The sequence below is a fragment of the Erythrolamprus reginae genome, chromosome 3 (genome assembly GCF_031021105.1).
Source record: "Erythrolamprus reginae isolate rEryReg1 chromosome 3, rEryReg1.hap1, whole genome shotgun sequence".
Lineage (NCBI taxonomy): Eukaryota > Metazoa > Chordata > Lepidosauria > Squamata > Dipsadidae > Erythrolamprus > Erythrolamprus reginae.
The window spans coordinates 27,806,568-27,822,506 of NC_091952.1; the positions used below are offsets into that span (position 1 = coordinate 27,806,568).

General features: G+C 46.3%; 1 protein-coding gene across 2 annotated transcripts in view; it reads left to right on the forward strand.

Annotated features, from left to right (window-relative positions):
- The window catches only part of PREX1 (phosphatidylinositol-3,4,5-trisphosphate dependent Rac exchange factor 1), a 287,903-nt gene that overhangs the window by 218,779 nt on the left and 53,185 nt on the right, over positions 1–15,939 (forward strand). For both annotated transcript variants that reach the window (XM_070744658.1, XM_070744659.1), the window contains exons 18-22: positions 1,813–1,961; positions 3,240–3,325; positions 3,504–3,640; positions 4,618–4,789; positions 7,935–8,122. In XM_070744658.1, coding sequence (XP_070600759.1) covers positions 1,813–1,961; positions 3,240–3,325; positions 3,504–3,640; positions 4,618–4,789; positions 7,935–8,122 — 732 coding nt within the window. The remainder of the gene's footprint in view (positions 1–1,812; positions 1,962–3,239; positions 3,326–3,503; positions 3,641–4,617; positions 4,790–7,934; positions 8,123–15,939) is intronic.

A 15,939-nucleotide genomic window follows, 5' to 3' on the forward strand; every position in this document is an offset into this window, starting at 1 on the left:
CCAGACCTGCTTAGTTTTACAAGGGCGGCATTTCTATCTCTCAGTTTGTGTAAAATGATTGTGCTTATCCTGTAGAAAGAACTGAACTAAAGTTCCTATCTCTAGACATTGGCCAAGCTGAGTGGGAATAATCAGAGATGTATTTCAATCTTTCTAGAAGTCATTTGGCTGGGGAAGATTGTGCTTGATTACCTGTTTTGTCACGATTGATGATATCTGCTTAGAAAGTATTTTAATAGCTGAACTTCTCAATATACCTATATATGACCTATAAAGCTCTTCATGGCATCGGACCAGAATATCTCCGGGACCGCCTTCTGCCGCATGAATCCCAGCGACCGATTAGGTCCCACAGAGTTGGCCTTCTCCGGGTCCCGTCAACTAAACAATGTCGTTTGGTGGTGCCCAGGGGAAGAGCCTTCTCTGTGGCGGCCCCGACTCTCTGGAACCAGCTCCCCCCGGAGATTAGAACTGCCCCCACCCTCCTTGCCTTCTGTAAATCCTTAAAACTCCCCTCTCCCCTCCCCCCCCCAGGGCTATACAATTTATGTATGGTATGTCTGTGTGTATGCCTGGTTTAATAATGGGGTTTTTAAATGTTTTTTTAAATTTATTAGATTTGTTGTGAATTGTTCTATTGTATGTTGTGAGCCGCCCCGAGACTACGGAGAAGGGCAGCATACAAATATAAATAAATAAGTAAATAAATAAATAAATAAATAAATAAATAAATAAATAACAAATAAACAAATAAATAAAAAAAATAAAAAAAAATAAATAAACACCTACCTACTTACCTACCATTGGCTGACAAATCATTCTTTCAGTTTCCTAGGAAAATCATCTATTAGAAGGGTTTTGTTGGGAACAGAAAAGACTATATAGTTGTACACAATTTGGCAAGTGTTTTTTTTAAAGGTTTTTTTAAAAAAAATTCCAAAAATCGTTTTGCTTCCTTTCTTCAAATTTTGCTATGAATCAAAGTCAGTTTCCATGACTTGAATTCTTGTAACAGTATTTTATTCAATTTATTAATTGTGTTTTTATATTTCAAAGTCTCAAGTAAAAGTACCAGCTGTAAAAATCATTGGTTATAACTCTGGTGGCTTGATCCCCTCCAGGTTGAAGACTCGGAGCTATAAAACTTTGGTGATATTTATGGGATTGTAAAATGCCACATTAAATAGTGTTTGCATTAAATAATGTTTGCATTAAATAGTATTTGCAAAACATATTTGCAATCCAGTAGAAATTACAGAAAATAAAGGTGGTTGCATAATTGCATATTATATTCTCTAGTTTTGATTGTTTTGCATAACTGTGGTTATGGTAACCATGAGCCAGGAACTTATTTATGACTGAGAAAATTTTAGGAATGTTGGGTTTTTTTCCTCTAAAAATTCCAAAATTCTTTAAAAAAAAAAAAAAAAACAACCCTTGATCATTGCTGGTATCAAATACTACATACTCCACATAGAATTTATACTGCTCTGGAGTTAATTGAAGCAATTTTCTGATAAATAAGATGTAAGCCCTTTACGGGAGCCATTTATTTGTCTCATCTTTGCCCAGATATAGCAAGAATTTAGAGAATGCCCAATGCTTCCTGACATTATTCAGACTTTTATTGCACCAAAATTTGATAAACATTCTTTCTTATAAGCTTACCTGTTGATATGTCTCATTTTTTGATAAGAAAATAGAGATTTCCAAACCAGAATTTGGGGGAAAAGACACACAAACTGCCTTCTGCTTTTTAATTCATATGTTTAATAATGTGGCATTGTTTGTAATATTTATGCCTCATTTCAGATGGCGGGCTTGCAGGTTGGTCGAAAAATTTATTCCATGAATGAAGACCTTGTGTTCCTACGTTCATTTCAAGAAGTTGAGACTGTCTTAAACCAATCCTTCTGCTCTCGGCGTCCTCTTCGGCTTCTTGTGGCCACCAAATCTAAAGAGTAAGATCCTACAAAATGCAGCCATGAGATGATTTTTGTATGGGAAGCATATTCCAAGGGAGATAGAGAGAACACATGTGAATATGGACACAATAGATTTATAATCTTGTGCCCCTGATTCAGAGAACCTATAAATCTGGATTCCAAAAGCATGACTCATGGCCTTCTGTTAACCATAAAAGAGACTACACAAGGTTTATCCAAGGAGTCTGACTTAATAGCTTAAACACACACACACGGAATTGAATTGGGGAAAACATATATTTAACAACAATGAAATAATTTCCTAGTGCAAAATCTTTAGTATAGAGTTTTTGGATACCATGTTCCTGATAATTAGTTCGTCTTTATTCTTTCATTTGACTTTTGATAGTCTGTTAATTTTGGTAGTCTCATCTATAATAAACACCATGCTAGCAGCTGTGATTGATTGATCGATCAATTGATTTAGTTTTACTTAAAGAATTCCCTGTAGAATATACTCCTAGATCTTCAGTGACATGAAATAACTCACTGCTCACAGTCACTTATGCCCTCATTACCTCGAGATTCGACTACTGTGATGCTCTCTACATGGGGCTACCTTTTAAAAGTGTTCGGAAACTTCAGATCGTGCAGAATGCAGCTGTGAGAGCAATCATGGGCTTCCCCAGGTATGCCCATGTTACACCAACACTCCACAGTCTGCATTGGTTGCCGATCAATTTCCGGTCACAATTCAAAGAGTTGGTTATAACCTATAAAGCCCGTCATGGCACCAGACAAGAATATCTCCGGGACCGCCTTCTGCTGCACAAATCCCAGCGACTGATTAGGTCCCACAGAGTTGGCCTTCTCCAGGTCCCATCGACTAAACAATGCCATTTGGCGGGTCCCAGGAGAAGAGCCTTCTCTGTGGTGGCCCCGACTCTCTGGAACCAGCTCCCCCACGGAGATTAGAACTGCCCCCACCCTCCTTGCCTTTCATAAACTCCTTAAAACCCACCTTTGCCACCAGGCATGGGGGAATCGAGCTATCTCCCCCGGGCCTATACAATTTATGTATGGTATGTCTGTGTGTATGTCTGCATAATAACGGGTTTTTAAAAAATGTTTTTAAATTATTAGATTTGTCATGAATTGTATTATTGCTGTTGTGAGCCGCCCCGAGTCTACGGAGAGGGGCGGCATACAAATCTAATAAATAATAATAATAATAATAACTTAAACAGAACATAATATCCATGCTTTGCCAGTCACAACTTTTGTCTTATAGGTAATTCTTCTACTTTTTGGCAGGGTAATCAAAATTCCAGATTTCAATGACAAGTTATGTTTCCAGATATGTGGAGAAGCACCACCCTATGTCCATGCTGTGGGGAGAGGTAAGGAAAGAATACGCACCTGTGTCTTGTTGATAACACTTGTTGAGAAGCTGTCATCTGAAAAATATTAATAAGGAAAGCACAGCATTTTACACTATATTTTGTATTATGTAAACCTATTATCTATATATCTTGTTATTGAGAAAATCTGTTGAGATTCTCCTGTCTGCCCTCTAAGGATCAGAAGCAGCAGCTTTGGGGCTTCATCCAGGCCAATGTGTCCTGAAAGTGAATGGAAATAATATGATGAATGAAAATTACATTGAAGTTCTGGATCACTTTTCATCATACAGGAATAGGCAGCAGGAATTTCTGGTGAGTAAGTGGATGCGTGAAGGAAGGGAAGGGGCAGTGTTGTGTGACTGCACAGAGCATTCCATTATGGGTGTGTACCAGAATAGAAATAGAAATAGAATAGAAATAGAATAGAAATAGAATAGAAATAGAATAGAAATAGAATAGAAATAGAATAGAAATAGAATAGAAATAGAATAGAAATAGAATAGAAATAGAATAGAAATAGAATAGAAATAGAATAGAAATAGAATTAGAATAGAAATAGAATAGAAATAGAATAGAAATAGAATAGAAATAGAAATAGAATAGAAATAGAATAGAAATAGAATAGAAATAGAATAGAAATAGAATAGAAATAGAATAGAAATAGAATAGAAATAGAATAGAAATAGAATAGAAATAGAATAGAAATAGAATAGAAATAATAGAATAGAAATAATAGAATAGAAATAGAATAGAAATAGAATAGAAATAGAATAGAATAGAATTTTATTGGCCAAGTGTGATTGGACACAAGGAATTTGTCTTGGTGCATATGCTCTCAGCGTACATAAAAGAAAAAGATACATTTGTCAAGAATCATGTGGTACAGCACTTAATGATTGTCATAGGGGTCAAATAAGCAATGAAGAAACAATCAATATTAATAAAAATCTCAGGATTCAAGCAACAAGTTACAGTCATACAGACCTAAGTGGGAGGAAAAGGATGATAGGAATAATGAGAAAAACTAGTAGAGATAGAAGTGCAGATTTAGTAAAAAGTCTGACTGTTGAGGGAATTATTTGTTTAGTAGAGTGATGGCATTTGGGGGAAAAAATGTTCTTGTGTCTAGTTGTCTTGGTGTGCAGTGCTCTGTAGCGACGTTTTGTATCTAAGAATACAAAATCAAGTCAGTATACAACTATAACAATAACCAGTGGTAAATCTTCTTTAAAGCCAGTGCTTGGTGAATTATTCAGGCTGATACTCTATTATTCCTGCTTTTCTGGAAGGGTTTCTACCAATGGGTTTACCGAACGCATGAAGATGCTGAAGAGGAGAGAGCCCGTCAGGCAGCTTCAAACTCCTACCTGAATGGGAGTCATTCAGAGATGCTTAAAGGAAACCTCTCGATTGAAGAAAATTCAGACCTAGATCCTCTTAATGACAGCCAGCAGGAAGAAGGTATGGGGAAAGCCTATTCTATGCCAAGAGAGAAAACGATCAAGTTGGTTCCCCCCACCCCCACCCCAAAAGGAAGAAATTATTTTTGAATGATGAATTGGTTGCTTTACATTCAGATGTGTTCTGTCGGGTTCTCTGGTAGACTCTTCCCAAAAATTCACAGGTACAAATTTCAGACACACACACGTTTGAAAATTCAAAACCATGTTCTTTATAATGAAAATTCACTTAAACCAAGCCCTCTTTTGGTATAGCAAAGAGCACTCGTCTCCAAACAAACTGGTAATTTGTACAAGTCCCTTATCAGTCCTGTGATACTTAGCTTGCAGCTGTGAGGCAATTCACAGTCCTTCTTCTTTCACAAAGTGAAACACACTTTGCTCTGGTTTAGTTTCAAAGCGGGGAAAAATCAGCACACAAAAAGTCAAAGTCAGTAAAGCAGTCACGAAACACAACGATCAGATAATCCTCCAGAATGGCCAAACCCACAGGCTGCTATTTATAGCAGCCTCACTAATTATCACAGCCCCACCCAACCACAGGTGGCCTCATTTTCTTTGATAATAATCTCTCAGTTGTTGTTGCCTATGCATCGCTCTCCGCATGCGTGGCTGTATCATTTAACTCTTGTTCTGAATCCAAGGAGGAACTAGATAATTTATCTCCTTCTGAGCTGTCTGCCACACTCTCCTCCTCCCTGTCACTCATGTCTTCTTGGTCAGAGGAGCCTTCATCAGCAGATTCCACCGGGGGGGGGGGGGGACAGGCCTGCAGCATGTGGATGTCTCCCCCACATCCACATTCCTTGGGGCAGGAGCTGGGCCAGAGCTAACCACAACAAGATGGTAGGGATATTGCCATCTCTTCCTAAAAAAAAGGAAACAGAGAAACGGAGAACTTCTAAACAATTCCAGAGAAATTAGGCTTTTCTGACCAAAGTAGGCCTCAATATAAAGTAGTTTCATATGTCTGAATTATACTCCAGGGAATGTTGTTATAAGAAGGGGAAAAAAAACCTACTGATGCAAAGAGAAAAACACAATTATATATATCTGAACTGTTCCAGACACCTGTGGGTTATTTGATAATCAAGTGCTGAAATTGTCTGCAAGGGACATTTAAAAAAAAAAAAAAAAGGTTTCCAATCAATTCAAGAAGCAAATGGAGAGATATTTATCTTTTGCTGGTGTAAAACAAAGCTTCTTGCTTCTGTACAAATGTGTGGCAGTAGCAAGAGATCAGGTAGATCAATTGCGCACTAGAGAAGAATTACTAATCTTCTGGAAGTGATGGTGCAGGATAATTGATTTTGGAGCTGCAGTGCCAAGCCACAAACCGGCCTAATTACATAGTGTCTTGGCATGTCCACATCTGTCATAGTGAGCAATGTGGTTGTGGTATTTTTAAAAACAGAATTATCGTATTCAGTGTGCCACGTAAGATGCCAGCTCAGGCCTGTCTCTTTTAGCTGGCTGGCTAAATTGGAAGTGATATACTTGCAGCTGATCTGTGGGATTCTTAACAAATATGTTGTCGAGAAAAGGGCTATAACTATGAGCCAGATAAAAAGGGAAAGTTTATTCAAGACAGCTGACCCCTGTTAGATATTTTGTCTACGTGGCTTCCCTCTGAAAGGAAGCACAGTGGTACCTCTACTTACGAACTTAATTCGTTCTGTGACCAGATTCTTAAATAGAAAAGTTTGTAAGAAGAAGCAATTTTTCCCATAGGAATCAATGTAAAAGCAGATAATGGGTGCGATTGAGGAAACCACAGGGAGGGTGGAGGTCCTGTTTCCTCCCAGGAGAATTCTAGGCCCCACGGAGGCTTTTCTCCACCTTTTCCAGCCTTGTTTCCTCTCAGGAGATTCCTAGAGAGGCCCCATAGAGGCTTCTCCCCGCCTTTTCTGGCCTTCTTTCCTCCCAGGAGATTCCCTAGAGGGGCCCCACGGAGGCTTCTCTCTGCCTTTTCTGGTAACAGTTTCGGAGGCTCGTGTTTGTAAGTAGAAAAAGGTTCTTGAGAAGAGGCAAAAAATTCGAACACCCGGTTCTTAGCTAAAAAAGTTTGTAAGTAGAGGCGTTTGTAGGTAGAGGTACCACCGTACACTGAAATGCTCCTAGTTCGCTTGTTCCTGTCAGTCGTTGGAGAGCCGGGTCATGAAGGCAGTGCAAGGCTCTGCCCATCTGCCCGAATGCTGCCGTTTGGGTTCTTTTACCCTCTGCGCATGCATTCTGTGGATGTGCAGAGATGTTCAGGCGGGTGGGTGGAGCCTCGCACTGTCTTTGCGACCAGCTCTCAACGACTGACAGGCACGAGCAAACCGGGGACATTTCAACCCTGACTGAGAGCAAACTTTCTTATTTACTATAAAACCAAATGTTTATCGAAAATAAATATGATCAATCCAATTCACCCTTCATAGTTGGGAGGAATTTTTTTTAATTTGTGACAAAAGAGGGGGGAAAATTGAGATAAAACTGCTGTGATTCGATTGAACAATCCTAATAGCATATTTGAAAAAAGCTGGGCTCGGATTGTTGCTGAACATCAACAGTTCTGTGAAAAATAAATTGCCACTTTCAGATGTCCCAAATGTTTAAACATCTTTTATCACTGATGGCAGAGATGGGTTTTCAGAAGTTTACGAAAGGTAAGGAGGGTGGGGGTAGTTCTAATCTAAGGGGGGAGCTGGTTCCAAAGGGTCGGGGCCGCCACAGAGAAGGCTCTTCCCCATGGTCCCGTCAAACGACATTGTTTAGTTGACGGGACCCAGAGAAGGCCAACTCTGTGGGACCTAACCGGTCGCTGGGATTTGTGCGGCAGAAGGCGGTCCCGGAGATATTCTGGTCCGATGCCATGAAGGGCTTTATAGGTCATAACCAACACTTTGAATTGTGACTGGAAACTGATCGGCAACCAATGCAGACTGCAAAGTGTTTTCTGACGCTCCAGCACCCACAGAGACCAGCTGCCCAGTGCACATATGTGCACTAGAAACCAGAAGAGCAATTGGCGACAGTACACAGACAGGGCTCTATGTGCCACCTCTGGCATGCATGTCATAAGTTCACCATCACAGGGCTATACAGACTGTTGTCTTATCCCTATATTTATAGTATTGTAATAATTAAACTTTGATTTTCAGACTTGACCCTTCAGACTTTTGACTGTCCTCTAATAATAAGAGAAGACACCCATCTTATAAGTCTAACAGTGGACAATGTCCATCTAGAACACGCGGTTGTTTATGAATACGTCAGCACTGCTGGAATCAAGTGTTTTGTCCTGGAGAAGATAATTGAACCGAAGGGGTCCTTCATCCTCACAGCAAAGGTTATTTTATTTTATTTCATATTCATATATATTTATATAAATAGAAAATATTCTATTTATTTATATTATTTTCTATTTTCTCAATTCAGATTTCATGTTTCTCCTTTTCCTGCCTCTGGAGGTTAAGGAAAAATAACAATTAAGTTTTAATCAGTGGTGGAATTCAATTTGTTTTTACTGTCAGTTCTATGGGTGGGGCTTGGTGGGCGGGGTGCTTGGTGGGCGTGACGTGGCTTGGTGGGCATGGCTTGGTGTGGGTGTGGCAGGGGAAGGATACTGTAAAATCTCCATTCCCACCCCACTCTAGGGGAAGGTTATTACAAAATTCCCATTTCTTCCTGATCAGCTGGGACTCAGGAGACAGAGAATAGATGGGGGGGCAGGGCCAGCAGGTTCTCTGTCCGCTACTGGTTCTCCAGAACTGGTCAGAACCTGATGAAAACCACTTCTGATATTAATAATGGTGGATCAAAATGCAGATTTCACTAAATAGATATTTTTGTTGATGGTACATATTTTGGTTGTAGCTTTTAAGATTTCTCTCTGGAATAAGAGCTTTCCAGAGCTGGAGAATAACCATGGAGAAGGTATATTAACTTGGTCAAAATAAATTCCAACTATTTCATTTATATGGCTTCCTGCAGTTGAAAAAAACTCTAGGTTCTGAAAATGTAGAAGTCTCGATAGCTGATGTTTGCATGTTTTTACTGTAACAGCTGACTAAACAGTAATAATTATTAAGAGGCTTTGTGTTTTAATAGACATTCGAAAATGCATTAGCAGTGCAGCATGAGGAAGACATTAAACTTCATTTTTTAAAAAATTATAAGACACATTTCAGCATTAATTGATAAAATATTTCCAAAGTTTCAAAAGTGAAGTGCAAAGCAGAATCTTAAAGTAGAAAAGCTATCATAAAAAAATAAATTAAATTAAAACTCATAATTAAATACTAGGCCTAAAACCTGTATGGTTAGAAGAATTTTTAGCAGTCTAAACAGAAAAATTAAAATTTCAACTTAACAGTGCTTTCCTAAATAAGAATGGCTTTGTTTGATGAAAATATGTAATCAAGGAAATTGGAATTAGGGGATGGACAATAGCTGGATTAACGAGAAGGATGCTTAAGATCAATCCATTAAGGGCAAAGGATTGAAGAAAACAGTCTTGGAAAAGCAGTCAACAGCAAAAGCCCAATTTTTCACCCTAACATTTGAAATCTCATTCCTGACTGAAGTAAGTAGAGGAGATAAAGATGATGTGTATAATTATATTATATTTCTGCAAGTCTTGAATACAACAATGCTTCCAGTTAACCTTGGAGCTAAGACTCATACAACAATATTTATTTTTATTTATTTATTTATTTATTTATTTTGTCCAATACACAATGAGGGTTTTAGTGGGTATATATCTATATACACATAGTAAAATACATGATGAAGGTTATAGAGGAGATACTCATAGTAAAATATATCTAAGAAATAATAGAAGGGCAGCGCCGGACTTACCCGGCTGGCAGGCTTTGCTGGAGGGACCGGGAGACACGGTCCCTCATGGCGGCCGCCATCTTGGATCCCGGGCGAAGTCTCGCGATGCGAGACTTCGCTCGGGAGATCAGGACCTGATTGGCCAGGCTCCTGATTGGTCCGGGCGGGGCCTGCTTGCCCTATATAAGGGCGAGCAGGCCCGGGGCTCTCCCTTTTCGCCCGGACTGCAGCTGATGAGCAGACGTTCGTTCGTCTGCTCCGGCGGCCATTTTGTTTGGCGACCTCGTGCGAGGCGCCATTTTGTGGCCTGAAGTTAGGCGAAAAGCCTTTTTTCTGCTTCAGCGGAGCCAGCATCGGCTGGGCTCCGCTCCGGGTCTTGGAGCGGCTTGACGACTTGGAGAGGTGGCAGTCGGGGGCAGGCCCGGAGGGGCTTTCCTCGACTGCCACAGCAGCATGGGGCGCAGACCCCGAAGAGGAGTCGACCCCAGAGGGGCAAGTGGCCCACAACGTGCAGATGGCGGGCACCGGGCAGATGGGCCACGCCGGGCAGACTGCCCACACCGGGCAGATGGCCCAGTCGGGGCAGTGGTCATCGTTCCAGGGCCCAACCAGGATGGGCCCACCGTGGGGGGCTTCTACCCCTTACGGGACAGGTGAGGTTGCACCACATGTAGGCACATCACCGCTCTTGCCCGTCCAGGGTCCCGGGTTCATCCCGCCCGCTTTGGGGGGTGGCAACAGCTTTGTGGGGACTGCTGCAGGCACCTGTGGACAGGTCTGGTCCCCGCCGGCTCCGCCAGTGGGGGCGGCGGGGGTACCTGTCCCACCCGGGGCGGGGGGTGGGGGGTTGGATCCCTCCTCCACCGGCCATCATGCCACCGGTCCCGTTCATGTATCCACCGGGGCTTGGGGTGCTGGGCTCGGGGGCCACCACGGTGTGGGACCCGTTCGCCAGCATCAAGCCTGGGGCCATCCCTTGTGGGTTGCCCGCGACGCCTTTAGGGTACCATCTTCACCCGTCAGTTAAGGAGGCAATCTGGCGGGGGGAGTATGTTGATCTTTTCTCCATTTTGAACAGGGAGGTCCCTAAACAGGACAAGGAGGTGGTCCCTGGGGAGAAGGTTAAAAAGACAAAGGTCACGAAATGCTTCAGCTCGTGGCTGTACGCCTTTCTGACCTTTGCGTTGGTGGTAATTCAGAGGCAGCCGGGTAGGGCCGCTGCCTTGCTGAAGTACATCGACCTTATAGCGAGGGCCCATTTTGAATATGGGGGCACCATATGGAGGCATTACGACAAGGGGTTCAGGATGCGTATTGCCCATGACCCCTACTTGCCTTGGGATATGGTGGTTCTGGACCTGTGGTTCCAGGCCACGCATATGTCAGGGAAGGAGGGCTGTGATAGGACCGATAGCGGTCACTTTATGGAAGAGGAGCCCGCGACGCCCGCGCCGGCCAAGGTCGTGGCGGGTGCCGTTGGAAAAGGGGCCTCTTTAGTGTGTCACGAGTTCGCTGCAAAGGGGGCGTGTTTCCGTCCCCTTTGCAGGTTTCGTCACGCCTGCGGAAGTTGTGGGGGGAACCATTCCGCAGCAGTGTGCCCCCGCCCCAAGAAGGGGGTTGAAAAGAAAGGCTCGGGTCTCCCAAAGCCCCCCCCGCCTGCTGGGGGAAAAGGGGCCCAGCCCAATTAATTTGATGGTGCTTGAGGGTTGGTTGGGTGACTACCACCCTCGCTCGAGAGCGGCCGCTCTCTTGCTCGGTTTTTCGGAGGGATTTAGGATCCCTTACATGGGTGTTAGGAAGGCTTTCATGTCTGACAACCTTAGGTCAGTTGTTGGACATGAAGACATTGTTAGGGAGAAGATTCGGAAGGAGGTGGCCGAGGGTAGGGTCCTCGGGCCCTTCCCGGAACCGCCCTTCCCGAATCTTCGTGTGTCTCCCTTAGGTGTGGTCCCCAAAAAGGCGAGTGGTGAATTTAGGTTGATTCACCATTTGTCTTTTCCAAAAGGGGAGTCAGTGAATGACTTCATTCCTGACGAGCTGTGTTCAGTCCGGTATGCATCCTTTGATGCAGCCGTGACTATGGTTAGGAAGTGTGGGGTGGGAGCCCTTATGGGTAAATGCGACATTAAGTCGGCATTCCGGCTCCTCCCCATACACCCAGACGACTTTGAGCTGTTGTGCTTCCATTTTGAGGGGGGTTATTACGTGGACAGAGCTTTGCCCATGGGGTGCTCTGTCTCGTGCTCGCTTTTCGAGAGTTTTAGCACCTTCTTGGAGTGGGCGCTCAGGAGGCAAGGTGGTCTGGGTACGGTCGTTCACTACCTTGATGATTTCCTGTTGGCAGGGCCTGCGCATTCAGAGCAATGTTTTGCTTTGATGCGGGACTTCGAAGCCCTTTGTGCTCAATTAGGGGTGCCTTTAGCCTCTGAGAAGACCGAAGGCCCCGCCACCAGGATTACCTTTCTGGGTATTGAATTGGACTCAGAGGAGCAATCTTCTAGATTGCCCCTAGAGAAGTTGGTAAAGATTAAGCGGAAGCTTGATGAGGTGCTGGGCTGCCGGAAGGTGACCCTACGGCAGCTCCAGGAATTGGCAGGCATTCTTAATTTTGCCTGTCGGGTAGTTGTTCCTGGAAGGGCTTTTTCCAGGAGGTTGTATGATGCGATGAAGGGGCTCCGTTTGCCCCATCATCGTACCCGCCTTTGCGCTGGGGTCAGGGCTGACCTCGGCGTGTGGCGGGAATTTTTGGTCAGGTTTAATGGTTTGTCTTTCTGGAGGCACGAGCTTCTCTTGGAAGCTGAGTTGCAGCTCTGCTCTGACGCCGCGGGGACTTGTGGTTTCGGGGTGGTGTTAGGTGACCAGTGGTGCTGGTCGGCATGGCCTCCGGAATGGAGTGCCTCTTCGTTGGTTAAGGACCTGACGTTCTTGGAGCTCTTCCCCTTAATAGTGGCCTTAGAGCTTTGGGGGGAGCAGTTTAGGGACAAGACCGTGCACTTTTGGTGTGACAACCTAGCGGTTGTCCATGTGGTGAATGCCCTGTCCTCAAAGAGCGACAGGGTCATGCGGCTTGTCCGCCATTTTGTGCACAGGTCCTTGTCTCTAAACGCATTGTTTTTGGCTAAGCATGTCCCCGGGTTGGATAAAGGGGTCGCTGATGCCTTGTCCCGTGGTCAGTTGTCCAAGTTTCAGACCCTGGCCCCGTGGGCCCGGGAGTTGCCAGAGGAGTTTCCCGGCCACCTCTGGAGTCTGGGAGGGATCCAGAGTGGTGGAGAGACGAGGCATCCCGGGCAATCCCCTTGTCTGTAGCGCCCGGCACCCTTGGGGCATACCAGCGTGCGGGTAAGGAGTTTGGGGATTTCAGGCAGGGCAGGGGTTACCAGCTTAGCTGGCCCGTCCCTGTATAGCGCCTGGCCGGATTCTGCGTCCAGCTTGGGCAGCGTGGCCTGTCAGTTAGGACGATCCGGTCCTGGTTGGCCGGCCTCGCCTTTCTGTCCAAGGCGGGGGGGTTTGCTGCTTTTTCGGGTGACTTTGCATCCGGCAGGTGCTGGATGGCTGTATGAGGGAGCGAGCGGGGGCCCCTGGTGACACTCGTCAGGCTCTGACGGTGGAGCAGCTGTCTTTAATCAACGTGGTTTTGGCAGTCTGTGTTCCTCATTGTAAGAGGCCCGTCTTTTTTGGGGCAGCGACTTGTGTCATGCTTTGTGGGGCCCTTGGGGTCGGCGAGGCCTGGCCTCATCTCAGGCTGACAATTCGCTCCGTGCCTTCCAGCACGCTGATCTGGCCTTTAGACAAGGGGGGGGGTCCCTTGTGGTAAGGCGGTCTGAGACAGATCAGCTGCGCAGAGGGGTTACCATCTAACTTAGTGCGGCCGCCGACCAATCGGTGTGTACGGTGGCCGCCCTACAGCTTTGTTGTTTTCTGCGGGGGTCAGGTCCGGGGTACCCGTCTAGGCATTGGGACGGTACCCCTTCTGACTCGTTTACAATTTTGTGCGTTAGTACCCAGGGCAAGGGCCCAGGTGGGCACGGATCCCGCCGGTTATGGAACGCGTTCGTTCCGTATCGGCGCCGCCACTAGCACGGCACTTTCTGGTTTCCCGGCCCACTGGATTCGGGTGATCGGCCGCTGGCGGTCAGCGGCATATTTGGGTTATGTTAGGCCCGCTGAGGATCCTAGGCAGGGCTTAGGCTAGGTAACCTCTCTGTGTGTGTGTCCTCTTGCAGGTCCCCAGGCTAACATGATACCGACGGCGCTGCTGTGTGGCCACAGCATGATTTGCTGGGCCGGCTGCCTGGCGGCCAGGAGCGCCATCGGGACCCAGCCGTCCCTGGGGCGGTGGGTCAGGGTTGCCTGGATGGGCCGGAGAGGTATGCGGTGGGAGAGTCTCCTACCGGCGTTGCTGGGCGGTCAGCATTTTGTGGCTGCGCCCGGCAGTATGGGGGGGCGGCTCCTGGAGTCGTGCCCAAGTGGGTTTGGGTGGGCAGTGTCCTGTGGCCGCACCCAGGTGGCTGGTATTGCACTTAGGTGGCAATGACCTGTGCATACTGGGAGGCCTGGCGCTGATCATCCAGGCACGCGAAGACCTTCGAAGGCTTCGTGAGATCTGGCCCACCACGCAAGTGGTGTGGTCAGAAATATTACCTAGGCTTGAGTGGAGGGACGCCTCTCCCCTTAGGGCCATTCACCGGGCTAGGCGACGGGTGAATAGGGCTATGGGTAAAAGGTTAGAGAATTGGGTGGAGTGGTAGTACCCCATCCCCTTATCTCAATAGACCGGCCATGGCTTTACCGAGATGATGGCGTTCACCTGTCTGAGCGGGGGAACGCCATTTTCTTACAGGACCTGCAGCGGTCTCTGCGTGAGCTGGCGCAGTTAGAGGGGGGAGTCGGGGGGCCAAGATAGAGATCTGACCCCCACTCCTGTGGCAGGTTAGGGGCGGAAAACTGGGTGGTTTAGCAACCGCGCGTTCTCCCTTGGGCATCTTTGGGGATGATTGACAGGTTCTCCGCAAGCTCATGGAGGAAGTTTCTGCCTGAGCAGCTGGGGGGAACCTGTCTTTGGGTCCTGCACCTTTAATTCCCCGATTCGGGTTAGCCGGTGGGACCCCCCTCATGCACAGCATGGCAGAAAAAGGTCGCAGGTGACGGCCTGGCCCTCACCTGGACCTTGCATCGAGATACGCCCATGAGTTGCCCAGGAATGTTTGTTGGCATAACGTCATTTCCGCCCCGGAAGTATTTGTTTGACCCTGCAGGTCCATTTCCGGGTCATAGTTTTTATGCTAATTTATGCAAAGTATTTGAATAAATTATGCAAATTTTATGTTAATAAAAATGACCCAATTTTAAATCCAGCTCTGGTGTCCGTGTCGTTACTCCGTCTCTCCAGCAAGGGCAGCGCCGGACTTACCCGGCTGGCAGGCTTTGCTGGAGGGACCGGGAGACACGGTCCCTCATGGCGGCCGCCATCTTGGATCCCGGGCGAAGTCTCGCAATGCGAGACTTCGCTCGGGAGATCAGGACCTGATTGGTCAGGCTCCTGATTGGTCCGGGCGGGGCCTGCTTGCCCTATATAAGGGCGAGCAGGCCCGGGGCTCTCCCTTTTCGCCCGGACTGCAGCTGATGAGCAGACACCCGCCCGCCCTCCACTATTTTGCAGTGTGCTTAGGGGTCGCCCTTAGGGGGCCGAATGGGAATTTTTTGCAGTTCTGCCTCTTAGCTGAGCTGTTTTTTCGCCCATTCCACACTGAGGTGATGGATGTGCGGTTAGGGGGTGCTTGCATTAATTAGGTTAATTGGCTTACCTTTGGTCATTTGGGTAGGCAGGTTAGGGGCGGAAAACTGGGTGGTTTAGCAACCGCGCGTTCTCCCTTGGGCATCTTTGGGGATGATTGACAGGTTCTCCGCAAGCTCATGGAGGGAGTTTCTGCCTGAGCAGCTGGGGGGAACCTGTCTTTGGGTCCTGCACCTTTAATTCCCCGATTCGGGTTAGCCGGTGGGACCCCCCTCATGCACAGCATGGCAGAAAAAGGTCGCAGGTGACGGCCTGGCCCTCACCTGGACCTTGCATCGAGATACGCCCATGAGTTGCCCAGGAATGTTTGTTGGCATAACGTCATTTCCGCCCCGGAAGTATTTGTTTGACCCTGCAGGTCCATTTCCGGGTCATAGTTTTTATGCTAATTTATGCAAAGTATTTGAATAAATTATGCAAATTTTATGTTAATAAAAATGACCCAATTTTAAATCCAGCTCTGGTGTCCGTGTCGTTACTCCGTCTCTCCAGCAAAAGAAGATATCGTAATAGAACATATCAATGAAAGAATA